The 17727-nt window shown below is 42.6% G+C and overlaps 1 protein-coding gene across 1 annotated transcript; it reads right to left on the bottom strand.

Moving 5' to 3' along the window:
- Positions 1-947: 947 nt before the first annotated feature.
- On the bottom strand, positions 948-15505 carry LOC135396382 (leukotriene A-4 hydrolase-like). Its single transcript, XM_064627322.1, has 17 exons — positions 14963-15505; positions 14717-14865; positions 13398-13503; positions 11704-11772; positions 11535-11636; positions 11418-11470; positions 10902-10974; positions 10697-10837; positions 9327-9421; positions 8665-8776; positions 7386-7530; positions 4486-4589; positions 4347-4417; positions 3353-3500; positions 1410-1492; positions 1209-1313; positions 948-1142 (listed from the first exon to the last, which is right to left on the bottom strand). Exons 1-17 carry the CDS (start codon positions 15128-15130, stop codon positions 1019-1021), a joined length of 1848 nt encoding a protein of 615 aa, XP_064483392.1. The 5' UTR covers positions 15131-15505; the 3' UTR covers positions 948-1018.
- Between the last annotated feature and the right edge of the window lie 2222 nt (positions 15506-17727).

The raw sequence follows: 17727 nt of genomic DNA on the forward strand, positions 1-17727 counted from the left end.
TGTGTTTCATCTCTTCTTGTTTTTTTTTTCAAAGCTAGACTATGCCTTTCTTCGTGCGTCAGTCCAGCTAGCAAATCAGCCGGCTGTCGCACTTGCGCGTGGGTGCGATATTGAAAGGTGGTATTGGTATCCGGTATTGAAAAGCTCCGTACTGAAAGGCATTGTAAAGGTATTGAAGAGCCCCGATAAAAGGTCAAATGACCATAGACCTGGGGCTGGTTCCTGGCAGCGTGTGAGCACCGTAGCATCGTAGTGCCGCTCACTGCAAAAGCACGCGCTCGGCAACAATGCTGCGGTACACACGCGCTGCCAGGTACCCGCCCTAGACCAGGGGCGGATCCAGGGTTTTTCTGAGGCGGGGGTCCTGCTATGGACAGCATGCTATACACGCGATGTAGGGCCAATTAATATGTGAAGAAAGAAATTGAGGAGGGGGGTCAGGACATCCTCCCCCCTCTAAATCCACCCCTTGACCAGACATTGATAGCACATCTGTCCCCCGGTTTACCACGTTCACAGAGTGATTTGGTTTTTACACATGTTGCATTCTACCGTAGCAGATCCTTTATTTTTGCACAGCATTCCCTTCCCCCACCCCTCTGTACACCCACGGGAAACTGTGCACACAGCTGACCTACTTAATTGCATAGCATATAAAAGTGGGTGCCTGTCTCATTAGATTACATATGTTCAGGATTCCCATACACCTTTGCTTGCGCCCCAAAATGGCATGCGTGCCTCCTAACCAGAAGAATGTTGTGCATCGGAACGTAACTTTCCTTACAAAATCTCTTCCTTCTCTATCCTAGGAACAAAACTCTCATTTTGATGTATCTGTGCCATATGTCACCCGGCTGAAAAACAAGCATTGCTATCGTGATTGAGAGAACCCATGAGTTTGTTGTAGATAAAAAGCAACACCCTGTGTATTGCAGAGCCAAAACGTCTTGTGTGGCTTTGTTCATTATGTTGCAATTCTTTTTATTGTGGTATAAAAATGAAAATGTAATGCCTCAGTCTATGTTAATTCTACGTGGAGATCTTTGCTGATCGTGTATTTCAAGACGTGCATCATTCGGGGTTGCAATCTTTCAAAGAGGTTTATAGCTGTTGCCCGCTTTTCTTCCCAGTTGTATAGATCTCTGCAAAACAAAATATGTAGTTGATTGCATAAACATTTCGGTAACAACTGTCATTTGCAGCAGTACCTGAACAGAGGCACCACAAACTTCATCCTGCCTATTTTTTCGAGGAACTTGATGACGTGGGGAATCACGTCTTCACATTTTGCTAGGAGACCCAGTCGCAGCCAACTATAAAATGGAAAATGAAGTGTTGGAGAGCATCCACAGTACAAGGGAAGAATGTCAATGCTGCGAACAATGCATATACAGCAGAAGCGTTCTTACCAAAATCTGATTTCAGAATTGTTCATCTGTTCAAGGTTATATAGCTTTGTCAGTTGGAGGAATCTTTCACTGCTCAGCGGCTTCTGAAGGAACACACAAAGGTAGTTTTGTTAGGTGAACGTAAGTTAGGTACTTATAAACAGCCAGTTACTACTACTCTTAGTCCTAGCTACTTACAGAGAGAGCTAACTGAAATGCTTCTACAATATTTGTGAATGAAGGAAACTAAAAAGTTGACGTCACACAAGAAGAACCTATTCCATGTCAAGAGCCTGAAGTATTAGGGTTTAACCCGATTCTTCCCCGAATTTGCACCCCGAATTGAAGGCTTCCTCTTTAGGGTGAAACTCGATTTTTACCTGGCAAATTGCCCTCACCGAGACGTCTGCAGGAATGCACACCAACTTCTTTGGCACTAAATGCAGTTATATCACTGTTTGTACTAAACCAGAACAGTTAGTTTCAGTTACTGAGCCAGATTTCTTCCCGAATTTAGCATACTGGAAGTTTTCCCACCCGAATTTGCATGAATTTAGAGCGTATGTTTATACCCCATTTTTACCCCCCGAATTTAGAAAAAAATATTGGGGAGCTGACCTACTTGCATAGCATATAAAAGTGGGCTCCTGTCCGATTAGATTACGCATGTTTAGGATTTGCATACACATTTACCTGTGCCCCAAAATGACACGTGTGCCTACGAAGCAGAAAAACGGGTGTCAACCACAAAAATGCCACAAGAGAATGTACACAACAAAGTGAGTGTTGCTTCATGGGAAGTCTGTCACAACACGAACTGCCACAAGAGAGACACACAATGCTTCTGTGGGAAGCCCCCACTCTTTAATTCTGAATGATGTGTTTCCTGCTTTTCAGGCGAGTCTACACTTACTGGAGTAATTATCTTGACTTCAAAATTTTATGTTATGCAATGGCATGTTACATAGATGAGGCTGCAATTGCTGCTGAACATCCACAGACCTCTTCCGAAACAAACAAATTGGCATCCTTGCCTCAGCTTTTTCATGAACATCTTTTATATTATTTGTTGGAGTGCATATGTCTTGCCTAGGGAAGTTGCATTATTGAAATTTTGAACGCAAGGGATGTCATTAAGACCCCTTTTTTGTTCCTGGGCAGGAGGCATTATTGAAGGGCCTTAACTTTTCAAAGGCAACCTCCCAGGCATCAGATCAAAATCCCTCGCCTGCTCCGCTAAAGTGCATGTAGGAGGGACGCTGCCCAGTTCTTAGGCAAAGTATACACAATTAACTTGGGCTAACATTATCTTAAGCTAAACAACTACAGTCCACCTGTGCTGGTTCTGCAGCACTGGCAATTTTGTAAAGCAAGCTTCACCTAACGCAGGGAAGCATCAGGTGAAGCCCACTTTCGGGGTGGTGTCATTCATATTCGGGGAAGGGTCAAATATCTGGGAAAACGAAGATTCGAAATATGATTCGCAAATCGAATTCTTCGAGTCATTGATATTCCATTCGAATTCGAGAACTCAAATATTCGCACAGCCCTAAAGTAAATAGACGAATGACACAGGATTTCAAGCCATAAATCTCACCTTGATGCTCCTATAAGATGACATTCAATACCACAGCTACATTTGTGAATCAGCTAAAGCATTATCTGGCTGCTATTTGTTTTTGCTTCACCATCATGCTGTTATTCCATGTTTTTACTGCAAGTGGTTGCTTTGTAAATATGCATGCCAAATAAGGTGTACATCTTGAATCATCTTTGGTGGATATGAGCAGCTAAAGGAGGTCGGGGCACAATGAAATATCACCCAAAATGTTGAAAGTTTCCCATCTCGTTCAACTTCAAAGGAAAAAAAGACTAGTAATTTTGAATACCTGTACAGGCCAAAGCCCATATAAAGGTACTATATCTACACACTCACTAGATGATGACACAACATAGACTATTACCTTCTCAAGGAGCAAGGCTAGAAACTCTTGTAGCTGTACCGGACAGAAGTTTTCTATGTCAGAACACGCACACGTTGAAATATCTGCAGTTTCGTCAGCCCATTTCTTACACAAAACCTCACATGGCTCTGCGAGTTTGCTGCGATACCTAAGGAATATAAATTGAAGTACAGCTCACTTGAACGTGTATTTCTTTTCTAATATCACAGATGCAATACACTGATGTCCATAGGAAATTGGTGAGATAATGTTAGTGTACACATCAGTGCAAAGGCTGCAGAAGAACATACGGAAAGTTAAGAAAAAACAAAATGAAGGAAAAGGAAGGATGAAAAAGAAAGATACGAAATTTACACAGAATAAGTCACTTATGTATGTGTCGTGTTCCCAGTACTCTGCATGATATGGAGATATCAATAATGACAACAACACTGCTGGTGGTGTCTCACACTCTATGACAGTAGCAACCACTATGTGCAGTATGCATATGCTAACATGACATGGCTGAAGGGCCAGTAAAACAGAAAAAGAAGAAAGAAAGAAAAGAAAGTATGAATCTAACCTAAGCTCCAAAAGGAACTAGGCAAGTACAAGGACAGCATGACTACACACCAGCATAACTTTCAAAGGCTGAAAGTTGCAGCAGCATGTGTGGTTGTGCTGTTTCATACAAGTGCTGTTAATGTGCTTTTTCTTAGTAGTGCTTCTTTTTCTTGGTGGTTTCTTGGCAGACATAACATCACACCTATAACTACATTCTATAGGGAAAAAACACAAAAAACAATGTGACAGTTATGTTACACAATCACAGTTTTTATGAAGAAATCAAGTTTACAACCAGACCACACTCCTGCAAAATCAGTGACCAGTCAAGAAACCTGGTTTCAAGAATTTAGAAGTGCAGCAATGCAGGATTTATAGGAATGTGCAGTCTTTTGAAAATGTGTTTCACGGTACCAGATGCTCTTTATATTAATATCTAATGTTTCCTTACTCTGGTATAACGGGGGGTAGGCCTGGTGCATACAACCATGTATCCCAGTCAACCTCTTTCAGGACATCCACCTGTAAAACAAAATAATACAATTTTCATTTCTGCTGTCCAATAAATTATGTCTAATGTTCATCCTTGCCTTGTCATGAAAGTATTCAAAGAGGTAGTCCTTCCACTGGTTGGTGTTGATGGACTGGTGCTTGAAGTGTTCCACGTAAGACTTCAAGAATGGGTCAAATAATTCTATGTGAAAAAAAAAGAGCAATCTCATCGGAAATGGTACTTTCTCGCTTAATAACAGGAAGGAGGCACGCTTAAGCAATCACACACCAAGTAGGAACATGCTACATTAATGATAACAGTTTGTTGCGAGAAATATAGAGGAACTGAACCTCTGAGTACCAGTGATACCGTAGAACGTGAAGAAAAAACAATGTACAAGTTTCCGGCGATGCAGAATAAAAAATAACAAAGACGGTTAAGAGCAGCCTACTGCACGAAAGTCTTGTTTTTTATGTATATAGTAAACAGTTGATGCTCTTAACCGTCTTTATTATTTTTAATTCTACCAGTGATACCAGGCATATTCTTGTGAAGTTCACTTTAATCATGGTATACCTGTTTTAATCTTTATTCTCATAGCTCGCAGTCAGACAGACAAAAAATCAACATCCAAAAGCGTTCAGACATCTGCAGCCTGTTGACCAAATACAAATTAGATGAAAGTTGAACGTATGCTGCGAAAGCGTAATCCATACTGAGCACATTCATGATTGACAAGTGCAGCGAGAAACAGTACGGGCACAGCATAGAGGATGTACAGTAACTGCTGACTGTAAATAGAACTGTTGGTGGGAAGTGATCCTGTGTGCTCTGTTCATATTGACTCTTGTAACTCCTCAACCATGAACTTGTTTCACCAACAGTATCAAGTATCACAGTCCACATTATAAACGTTCCACATGACAACACTGTAAAACATCTGTTCCATCGAGACACTACATTCATTGCATGTATATTTTTCACCCATAGCTATTCAAAGTAAAGTAAAGGCGGGTAGTGTGGGTAAACCCACACTACCCGCGGACACAGTGCAGGGTTTACCCGCATTTTACCGACAACCTGCAGCAACACTGAATTTCTACCCCCAGATATCCAAACCCTGCAGGTGCGTATACTACATAGCTGCTCCTGCACTCACCCGTATTTATCCCACTTAAAACAACAGCCTGAGCCGAACTACCTCTAAAACACCATGGAGCACGAATTCAAATTGGGATTTGTTTTGGGATTAGCAGCAATACATCGGTTTGCTTTCAATCTCTATGCCATTCACTACGTAAACTGCAGAGTTAATTGAAAATAGTGCGCTTCACATAGGTATAGCATGTCATTTAACTTTTTACATCAGAACCTGTTGTTCACAGGTGACTTTCCGACGTAAACAACCAATCGGAAGACCCAGGTTCAATTCTGGGGGTCAGCACCTTTTTTTTGGTTTACTTCACTTTGAGTTGTATACTGATGATTATTTTCTGCAATATACAAACAGCTGCTATACAGTATGCTAATCCACTATAATCCTACCGCCAGCTGTGCTGTCTGAGGTTTTCCCTGGGTTTTCCGAAGACTTTTCAGACGAATGTCGGCACAGTTCCCCCTGAAGTCGGCCCAGGACGCATACTAATCCCCCTGTCCCCCACTCCTTCCTGCTGTCCTCTCTCCGTCTGTCCACATCTGTACGCCGCTCATAGCCACAGTTGCTTCGCGGCGCTAACACGCAATAAAAAAAAAAAAAAAAAATCCACTATGCTAACTGGCCAACTAACACTAAAAATGTGAATAAAAGATTTCATATATTTTTTCTTATACATATATTCTTGTAGGCCTCATTCCCTTAGCCATATTTATGTTGGAATGTCAGCAGTTCTTTGCTACTAATTTAGACAAGTTCACAAGCATTAACTGAAAGTACCGTATTTTCACGCGTATTACCCGCGGCTTATGCGCAATTTTTTTTTGTCGCGGACGCTCTGCGGCTTATCTGGTGACTATTTTTCCCTGGTACTTTCCCCATACCCCAGATTAAACGAAAAGGCCGACAGTTCCTCATGTTTTTTGGAACAGGACCGCCCTGCCAGTGCACGAACAATACCGAACAGCGGCGGGTCCACATTCGAGTGGACTGACCTTCCGAATACATCCCCCCACGCAGCTTTAACAAAGTGATTCATGTCTCCTGGAACACCACTAACCCGTCAATCCACGAAAAACATGCAACAAGGGCACAATCCGATCTTAGTAGAACACTAGAACTGACCTCCTTTGTTATACATCATGCCGACACCGGAATGTGGACAGGGTTTATGACCTTCCCTACGGTCTCCTCTGTCGGCAGACCCACAGGAAGGGTTCAATACACCTGACATCGGGATAAAACGTGGTCAGCTAAGCATCAGTTCTCATTTGACCAGAGCAGCAGCATTCGTGGGCACGGCAGTTAGAGGTGAGGCATGGCTCTAACACGAAGGCACAGCTACGACAGCGGCTTCAAACTAAAAGTCGTCGACTTCGCGGACCAGTACGGGAACAGGGCAGCTGGCAGGGAGTACGGTGTCGACGAGAGTTGAGCGTCTCTATTGATTTTATATGTGCATCACTGGTTTATCGCACAAAGCAGTCGCGTCGTATTACCCGTGGCTTATCTGCAAAAATATTTTCAAAATGTATCTAAAAACGTGTCCTGCGGCTTATCTGCGGTGCGGCTAATACGTGTGAAAATACGGTACTTTGTGCCGTCTGTGTTGATTCTTGTTTCTCGTCCCAGTGTCACAGCAGTGGCTTGTTTCATATCCCTTTCGTTTCACCCAAAAATTCCCCGATCAACAAATCCACATCTTGTATCTTAAGGTGTTTCTCTATTTCCTTTACTCATACTGCCCGTTATTTTCCATCTATTATAATCATTTATTCCTTCAATATTTTACTTGCCCCATGAACTCTGTTTCCAGGTCATAACTAGTTATGAGGAGTGTGTACCTGGCCCACCAAGCTTCTGCTCCAAGTAGTAGAGAAAAGTGTGTCCTTTCTCATAGGGCACTGTAGAGAATGCATCATCTGGGTGAACTCCTTTCAGACAAGGAACTAAACTTGTGAGTGGATTGTCTGCTCCCATTGTGTCCACCTTGAAACGATGAAAAACAAAAATAAAAAGTTCAGTTGATTAAATGTCAGCTTCTCTGAACAGAAAGAGTACAACTCCATTTTTAGCGACAAGAATAAGGACACGCAGTTCTTTCCTATTCAGTGTCTAACCGCGTGTCCTTATTCTTGTCGCTAAAAATGGGATTTAGTCAACTCTTCTTTTTTTTTTTTTCTGCAGTACCCCTTCACAATCAGCAAAATCAAGACCAGACATTCAGCAACGCATTGAAGGAGCTCTGATGGGGCTTGCCATACACTTTTTTGTGTTTTTCGCAGCAGCATGTTTAGGGTTCCTCGTTTTTGGGTTAAACCTGATTTTTCACGATAGTTCCCCCCAAACAAGTTTTGAAGAATTCAGGTAAAACCAGATATCTATCCGAAATCCTTGCGGTCCTTCAACTTGTCCTTCTAGAAAAACCGTCGGAAAAGTAAATCACTATATCAGCAAAGAGGGCTATTTGTGACACCCTATTTGTCCTCCTTTTATGATCCCCTCCTGCAGGAGAAAAAAGACGAGCTTTTGTGGAGCTCGGACAAGTGTTACAGCGGTCATTCATTGCCCCAGTTCCAAATGGAAATATCAAGTATCTTGTTTCTCGTTTTAGTGTCACAGCAGTGGCTTGTTTCATATGCCTTTCGTTTCTCCCGAAAATTCCCCGATGACATGTCAAACAGAGATCGTAGCGCCCGATTTCTCCCTGAGTTCTCGTGCGTAAATAGCACCAGATTTTCCACCCCCGAATTTGAAAAATCATAAAACCCGAAAATGAAGAACCCTAAGCATGTTCCGTAACAAAGAAAATAAGCTCTTTTGAAAGAACAATGAGCACAGGTGACCTGCCTCTGTTCCTCACACCTTTAAAAATCCGCAACTTTTTAAAAGAACATGTAAGAAAACAAGTGTTCCTATAAATTTGATTGTGCAGTGAGAGTACTCCACACATCAAAAATAGTTCGAATGCTGGTACCACAGACGAATTGACGAATGAAACAGGGTTTTAGGCCATGTTAAATATCCCTCTCATTATTCGTTTAATGTACAAAACTCACAACACATAAAGAAAAAGCAAAATGGTCTTAGCAGCAGTATACCAAAGTTCCAAGGCTTTCTTACAGTGTAACGCAGATCCTTCATGCCACCACTGGCCGCAAATTCTCGATGTTCCTTCCCACACAGCCTGGCTAGAATTTTACGCTCCAAGAACATGGTGAAGCCTTCATTCAACCTAAGAAAGAGAAACACATGGAGTTACAATGGCATTTTCCTTGGAAGAAAATTGCTACTAACTTCATTACATGCTGCACGAGGGTACTTGAAGAGATCAGTGCCGTCTCATGAGTGTTTAAAGGTAGCTAATTAGCGTAATTCACGCGTATAAGCCGCAGGACCTGTTCTTAGGAGCACTTTGAAAATTTTCCGGCAGATAAGCCGCAATCGCAAATAAGTCACGGGCAATACGACACCACTGGTTTGTATGGTGAACAAGTAGTGGAGATATAAAATGACGATAACACAAGTCAGAGGGTAAGAACACCTTGGGTATAACCCTGGAAGACAAAGTTCTATGCATTTATAAATAGCCCTTAATGCCAACCGTTCTCTCTGGCAGCCATGCACTCCATGCACCCTGTCACTGGATCGATTTTTATTATCATGGCTTCTGCCATAGTTGTCCCAGAAATAAACTACCTCACATTCATCCATTCAAATTTTGTAGGAACCCTGTAAGATTCACCGTAAGCGTAAATCATGCTACATATTGACGAGGTACTCACCAGAAATGTTCAAATGTGCTATTGGTGACCAGATTTCCAGTCCAGCTATGTGAAATCTCGTGTGCAATCACACTGGCTAAGGATTTGTCACCCGCCTAAAAAAAAAGAGTAAATACAGTCAAACTTCTTTACAACGAAGCTCAGGGGACAGCAAAAAAAGTTCGCAGTAAAGGTATTTTCGTTAAAAAGGATGTCCATTATTGGACCTATAGGCTCCAGCAGGACCGCAAAAAATTTCGCTGTAGTGGTATTTTCGTTAAAAAGGTGTTCGCTATAAAGGAGTTTGACTGTATAACATCCTTATTACCAGTAATGGCCACTAACTACTACGCGATGGAGTGGTTTAACGAGTAGTCCAACTACTTTTCAGGAGAGGTAGTTAAAACAACTTTAACTACTGAAATGTATTTTAACTACATCTCTAACTACTTAACGTTGTACATCAACACCAATCCCATTCTATAGTGTCCTTGGACACCTAAATATGAATCACGAGCAGTGACGAAAGTGAAGATTTAGTGCACATGCACGGCACAATTGCTCTGCACCTCCGTTCTCATCAAACAAGTGGCTCAAGGTGAAAGTCGGAAGCACAATTGTGCCGTAAAGCTTGAGGCAAAATCGAAAGTAGTTGGCGCTTGCAGTAACCTAACTATTGTAGTTAACTACTCGAAATAGTAGTTTAACTAGTAGTTGCACACTACATATCTGCAAGTAGTTGATAACTACTTTTTAACTACAATCAGGTAGTTTAACTACATGTACTTACTGGCCATCACTGCTTATTACGTTTAGATACTTCTTCCAACGCTTTACCTTGGAATGGGAGGGCAATTCTAAGCTCAATCATAGCAGCTGGATAACAATACAGAATTTGTACAGAAGCAGGAAACTCAAAACTAATTTTTGAGTCTTCAAGTGCCTTTCACACATTTCAGCTTTCGTTGCCACTTTGTGTTGCACACATAGAATCGACACTAATAACGACAGCAATTCAATGGTAAATGTGACTATTTGCAATTCAAAAAATGTAATGCCTGCATACCCAGAGTAAACACATGCTTCACATTTCTGTTCAACGTCGTTCAGTCAGCTATTTTTCGAAGTTTATTCTAAACCATCCATAGGAATACGGCGTGAAAAACACGGACAAGAGAGAAGCATTCGACACAGCACTCTTGTTCAGGTTTTCCTTGCTGCATTCCCATGGATGCATTATAACCTACCTCGCCCAGATTAACACGCTTATTCTAAACCCTAGATCTAGATCAAATGCTGGAGCAAACAGGTTTCATATTCAAAGCACAGGAAATTGTCCATGCAATGACAGACTGTAGACACTATGTCACAGAAGAACAGAGATGACATACAAGAAGCGTAGGCGTGACAAACGTCACGCAGGGGTTTTCCATGCCCCCGTATGGAAATGAAGGGGGCAGCACCAACAGGTCATAAATACCCCAGACGTAAGGGCCCGCTAAATCCTCAGCCACCTGAAGCATTTTTTCTGTCTGGAAAGGCCAACAGAACGAAGCATGTAATGCAGCACTGATGGACATGGTTAAAAATGCTTACGTCAGCGAAGTCAATGGTAGCGAGGTCAACGTACTCCTTCTCAGCCCACACGTGACTTCTCGGCCCCAGCTGCCTAGAATATAAGTGATACTGTGACATTTCGTACAAAGTTGCGAACGTGGTTATTTCCCATATGGCTGCATTGTACCCATCATACACACCAATGCCACATTCTCAAAAGAGAACTTCACTGCATGACACATTTCCAGCCAACCATCATCCTGGATAACATCATTCTCTCATCTCATTTGTGGAAGCGTACATCTTTTTGTGGCCATTAAAGCAGACTCACTTCTCAGGAAAGTCTATGGGAAATTTTTGTTCACACGGTTCTCGTAAACCTCGCTAAATTTCTGCACAAAACAGGTACAGGCGTGGTCTTCTCGAGTTTATCTTGGGAATGACACATCACTGAAGCCCTGAAGCGGTCCACTGATTTACGCAGTGTGCAATGTGTTATGCAGTGAAGTTCCGTTTTAAGGATGCTGGATGAACTGAAACTGGTCTTTCTAGTACCTTTTTTCCAAGTCACCTACCACAAGGGCAATTAGGTAAATTGGGATTGGTATCTGAAATATATCAATATCGTCTCTGCGTAAACGTCACACAGCTAAAGATTTAGCGAGTATTTACTTTTTGGTTGAAGTGTGTCACTTTTGTCCTTCCATCACCAGAGTCCTTTGCTTCTTCCCTGATAGCACTCATTAGGACGGTGAGCTCCTGTGGAGCTCGAATCTGTAACCAGCACAGTGTAATATTGCGCTTATTTGCTCAATAAATTTCAATAAACAGTGTGCCTTACGGATGCACTGTATGGTGCCTTCACACTCGGTGTATCCTGGCATGGTAGCAAAGCACGGGCATGAATAGGCTGGAAAAGTGAAAGCGGTGCTACTCAAACAGAGAACCTTTCAACAAGTCGCTTGAGCAGTGAACACTGAAGGAACAGCGACGAACAATTCTATTTGTCAGTGACCAACTCCTACACTACAGACAACTTCAGGAGACCGCGGAAAATCTTTGTTGTAAAGGTAACTTCGTTAAAATGGATGTTTCAAAGGAAAAATGCCTTAAAATACTAGCAATCTTGTTTGTCGGTAGAACTTCTTTGGTCTGATCAATGCACCTCATTGCAGTCATTCAACCTACAAAAGACATGGAACCTTATCTCTGTTTTGACCTTTTTACCTCCCTCGCAACAATAAGCCGCGAAATTGTGTGACGAAAAAAGCGACCAGAACACATGGAGGGGGCAGCTTCTGGCGACATTGCACGTCATCGTTCCGAAATTCGGCTTCACCTAATGCCTGTGTGCTTTAGGAGAAGCCTGCTTTACGAGCGCGCGGCTCGCGGGTGGAAAGCAAGTGGTGGGCCTTTTGAATCATCTCTCGAATTTCGGCACTATAGGCCAAAAACGAAGACACAAAAGCGTTATGATCGGCCTCTTTCACTGACAGTAATAGAAAATGAACAGTCACTGTCTTTTTTCTTGTCTCAATTTTTATTTTGGTTTAATTCTTTTGATACGAATTTTTTTTCTACAACTATGCTTGCGTTTGGTGACCAAGAGCGAGGGAGGCTCGGCCTCCTGGATGCTGGCCAGTAGGAGGACGTGGAGGGCAGGCTCTTCCCCAGCCTCTGCTCTTGCCTAAGAGATAGCGCAGCGTTACCGTTTTGCGTGTCAGACCTCGTCCACTCCGTATAGCCTGCCCAGAAGAAGCAGGTCGCACAGTCGAGGTCCACGAATCCTGACTGCGCCCCACCCACGTGATTAAGTCATCTGGTTGAACAGATGCCAGGAGGATGAACACCTGTTCTCTCTCTCCCCGCCTTTTATGACCCCCGTGGAACTGTACACCTGTGGCGCCGCGTCGGAATGAAAAACACTCTCGAAAAGTTCGCAATTCGACATTTGCTTGCAGAACTTCGCTGTAAAGGACACGAATTTCGCCCTACAGACTTCTAAATCGCTTCGTTATTTCGGTACATTCGTTATAAAGGAATTCGTTATAAATGTCCGAAGTATGCATTGAATCCTATGGGCGCCTGACCAGACCGTGAAAAAAGTTTGTTATAAAGGCGTTCGTTGTAAAGGAGTTTGACTGTAATAGTGGGAGACAAGGGGGGACTATGGATGCAGGAGTGCCACCGGGATTTTTTCTAGGGGGGGGGGGGAAGGGGGAGGCAACGGTTGCAGGGGAAGTAAAACTGTGTGTGGGATCGCCTTTGTCTTTGGGGAACTGAAGGAATGTAATATATCCTGCGCTTAGAGGTATTTTTACAGAAGCGTATACGAAGAGAGGAGTCAAGTCCTGTAGATCACATAAACAAAATACAGAAACCGATACCTGAGGCAGCGTGGACCTCCACGCAAAAGCCTGTACAAATTAAATTTAAACAAAAATCTTCAGTGTCGGTTTCTGTATTTTGTTTAGGTATTTTTACAGTACAACTTAGAAACGAACATTCTTTGTGACTCTTTTCGCAAAGACTTACCTCACAATGATTATATAGGTAAGGATGCTTGCCTCCTGCTGTTTGCTCTGGACTTAGCCATTGCAGGGCACTAGACTCTGGAGATGTTTCGTAGTGAACACGTACACTGAAAGAAAATTCAGTCACGAGTCATATCATCACGAGTCATATGGTAGGAAAATAAGCAATGTCGTGACATATGCTCTTTCTTTTTCAAAAGGTGGTGGCTTGAAATGATTTTTGAAAGGTGTGCAGAACAGAGGCCTCACACTCATGCTGAAGGTCACATGGACCCATCATTCTTTTGAAGGAGCTCATTTTATTCGTTGCAGAGCATGTGACAGACAAAATAGTGTGGGTTTAGTTCTGTGCTCCTTCAATTTTTTTTATCACAAGTGTGTGTCTTGCCCCTGCCTTACGAATGGTCTGCCTACAGCCTGCCAGCACACTGTGGACAACATCTAACAAAGGGTCACCCGAAGAACGACAATTAAACAATGTGGTCCATCTAGTTGCCACATTCACGGGACTTTTGAGTGCACATGTTAGAGATACTACTATAAAATTTCCCTGGATTTTAACGTGTCTGCAATACACAAAGTTCTGACACAGTGTGATGTGCAAAAATGTTCTCACATTTCACAATGCCAACTTGGCTTGATGGCGTTGGTTTATTTATTTATTTTTTACAAAAAATTTCACAAGCATGACAGAGAAGGATATTTGTCGTTAGTCATAAATGCTTGTGCATGAGCTGTCAATGATTGATGCTGCTTGTAGATGAGTAGCCAGCTATCATAATGATGTGTTTGGTCACGTATAATTAGTGTCTGGCTTTTTCGAGTAAGAACCAAGTTCTTGCTTTTATTCCCTTCTGAATTGCTTTAGGACCAAATTGCTTTAAACCGAACTTCTCCTCAAATTTCAACTGCATCATGTGCACTATTAAGTAGCGATTTGTGCACCTGCCTGGTGTCATTTGAGTGCAACAATAAACTATGCAAAAGACACTTGATGTTAATTAATTATTACCGTAATGCAATTAGTATTAATTAAGTAACATATTGTATATGACGAGATATGTACGTTTCACCAATGTATGCACTTTAACTGCAGGCACATTCACTGGAAAGAAAGAAAAAGTAACAACCGGATAAACACCCAAATTTATCAGTAGCACCCAATTTCAGGTGCCACAGACCAATCGAGCCACAGCAGCCTTGACGGCTTATTCTAAGCTCCTTCATGACTGCAGCAGTGAGAGGCTCGCATCATTGTTGTGTTGTCAGTGGTGGAGACTATTAACAGCACTGAACAGTACTGACGAAGCAGATACTTACACATCTGACTTGCCAACTTCCGTGTCCGGTAAAGTAATTTCTAGTTTGGTCCCGAAAATCTTATCGTTGATCGATGAGTCGTAAGGAAGTTTCTTTGATGAGCTGACGTGAGTCACTTCGTTAATAGACAGGTTTTGAGTGTCTAGTACCTGAAACACAGTACGTGTTCATATAATAACGCAAATTGATGGTGCAATCAATGAACCAATAAATAGACAGCTATGGAGGTCTGCGTTGTGCTCTTACCAGTGACTTGGCCTCTGACAACTTCCTGGTGAAAGTAAGGTCCACAAAACCGGCGAGCACTTTTCTGTTGAAATCGACTTCAACTTCGAGGTGGACGTGGTCAACTGCACATAAGTCGGGCCTCGCGTAGGAATTTGGATCATTCTCAGTTAAGCCCACCTGTGCCATCGCAAACACGTATTCGACTGATTTTAAAAGGCGTGTCAGGCAGCTGCGCGTTACTTGCTGGGATGGGGCAACGACCGAGCGGCTTAGTGATGTGTTGTTCGTGAATGAACACAGACTGAACGAATCATGGGGACAAACTTTCCCGTTTCTCTGGTTGCACCTGGTTTTCCCTTCTGGTTGCAGTGACTATTCTAAGATAGATGGGGTAGATGGCACCTCGAAAGACACGTGCATGCAGCAGCAATAACAAACTGCTGCAAAGTTACCGGGAACTCCAACACGGGCATACGAGGATGACGTCATGCCCAACAGGATAGCGGGAGCAGTAATCCTGTGCGTGTGGCGGTGTGGCACAGGGCACAGGGGTGACACAAACCAGGGATGGGCATAAATACATTTTTTTAGTATTTAAATATAAATACAAAATACTTTGTTGACAGGGGTATTTAAATACTCTTCATAAATAGTTTTCAACATGGGTAATTAAATACAAAATATAAATACTGTATTTAAATACCGTAACTACTGCCATAAATACTGTGAGGAAGATGTCATCTGGAATTACAGAAATACTTATGATCATAAGGACAAATCAGCAAGAAAGAATAGCATTTATTTGTTAGATTATCACGGCGATTTTAATATTAGAAATTTCTCGAAGACTGCTTCTTTTAGGCATCTTCTGTTCGGCCGTACAATCAGATTCGCAAAGGAGAACAGCTCTCTACAGGTGCCGATGAACTTGTGCTTGTATTAAATTTGACGAAGATGCTTCGTAGAACAATGTAAGCGGGTAGTCACGACCGTTGTTCGCAACAACAGTGAAAAACTCGCCATCTAAAATGCTTTGTCGCATGCGCATGCTAACGCAACCCGGCATAATTGCGCCCCAAACTCGCCCATCTTCCCGAAAGGTCAAATGCAGGGCAACTTTAAGATATGAGTCAGTATATTCTGTATTTAAGAGTATTTATAACGTATTTACAAGAATAAATACCCGAAAATTGGTATTTAAATATAATTATAAATACATTTTTCAAGTCTGTATTTAAATACAAAATATAAATACATGTATTTATATTTTAAATAGTATTTTAATTACAATGTATTTAAATACTGCCCATCCCTGACACAAACCCGTCATTGTTGTAACTACCCTCAAGCGGGTGCTTTTTGCAAAACTGTCATCTTGTCCTGGTCGCACGTCATAGAAAACGTCATTTTGAGGTCACGTGACTTTGTTTACATCCATGACGAAAACCCGAGACTGACATGTTGACTTACATGTTGTTTTGCCGCTTACCGACATATCTCCGTCGTCATAACGCCAAGAGATGAACGTATTTTGCCAGCGTAAACTATGCGGTGCTTCTTCCGCAACATGGTAGCCCATTTCTCTTTAGTTTAAGTACATCGCATCGTCTCAGTGAGTCTTAATGCGCGGTCGTCATCACATCTTTGGAAGTCGTCAACACTGCGAGGCCTTATGTGCAAAACTGCGCGTTTTACTGCGAGATTATCGGATGAAAATAATTACCGTGATCAAATGACATTCAAAACGTCGCGCAGAAGCAACAACCGCATTGTTTACAAACGGTTTGGCCGCCGATCACGGGCGCCGCCATCTTTAAGGTCACGTGTGCCTTGACGTTTGCTGTGACGTACGACCAGGACCTGTCCAGGATGCATTGCGTTCGCCCAGCGCGCTTTCGTCTACGGAGCAATACGGCAATGGGCAATACCACGACCTGCCAATGCCACCTATGGCCTGTGCTCGCCAGTGCTCGCCGATAAGACAACATCGGCGTGACGCCGCCGCCGGTCCTTCAACGCTTCAACGTGCTCTACGCTGCCGCCAGAAAAAATGCCCACGGCGCACACCTCTACTCCGGAGGGTCCACATAATAAAACGTGCGCCTATCCTGTGGTCTAGTTGGTCATTGGTCCATACATGACAGACCACCTTAAAAAAAAGAAGTCGTAAACTGTCCACCATACACAGTTATTTAGCTCGTAACCTACACAGGTGCGGACTGGAGGTTTCTTTGTTGAAGCGCGTAGTGGGAAAGGGGAGAGAGAGGGAAACCCCATATATATGTAGTTTTTTCTTGGGGTGGGGCGAGGGCAGTGCTCCCCCCCCCCCACACACAAAAAGATGTTTGGTCTCTTCTTGTTTTGAAAGAAGGAAGTCACTGAAAAAGTTAGCTAACCTTTTCAGTGACTTCTTTCTTTCCTTATACTTACCTTAAATACTTATCCTTCTTTCATCATTAATTTCTTAGGCACTTGAGGCTTTGTATGTAATTGTCCTTTCGATGTGTTCCAGCCTCAGAACATCAACTTCCATCATCATCTTGTTGTTGTTGCCTTTCTTCGTGCATCAGTCCAGCTACCAAACACGGGTATTTCTCTTGATAAAAATTGTGGTGAATGTCAAAATTAATAAGCAAGTTGGACAGCCGTACTGTTCCCGTAAACCACAGCAGCATCGAATTTCTACCCACAAATAGCAAAACTGCCCGGGTACACAGGTACGCCCACACCCAGTTCTAATTATGCACGATGTATATGGAATTGGTTATACATCTGTCTCCCAG

Source organism: Ornithodoros turicata, chromosome 6 (genome assembly GCF_037126465.1).
Source record: "Ornithodoros turicata isolate Travis chromosome 6, ASM3712646v1, whole genome shotgun sequence".
NCBI lineage: Eukaryota > Metazoa > Arthropoda > Arachnida > Ixodida > Argasidae > Ornithodoros > Ornithodoros turicata.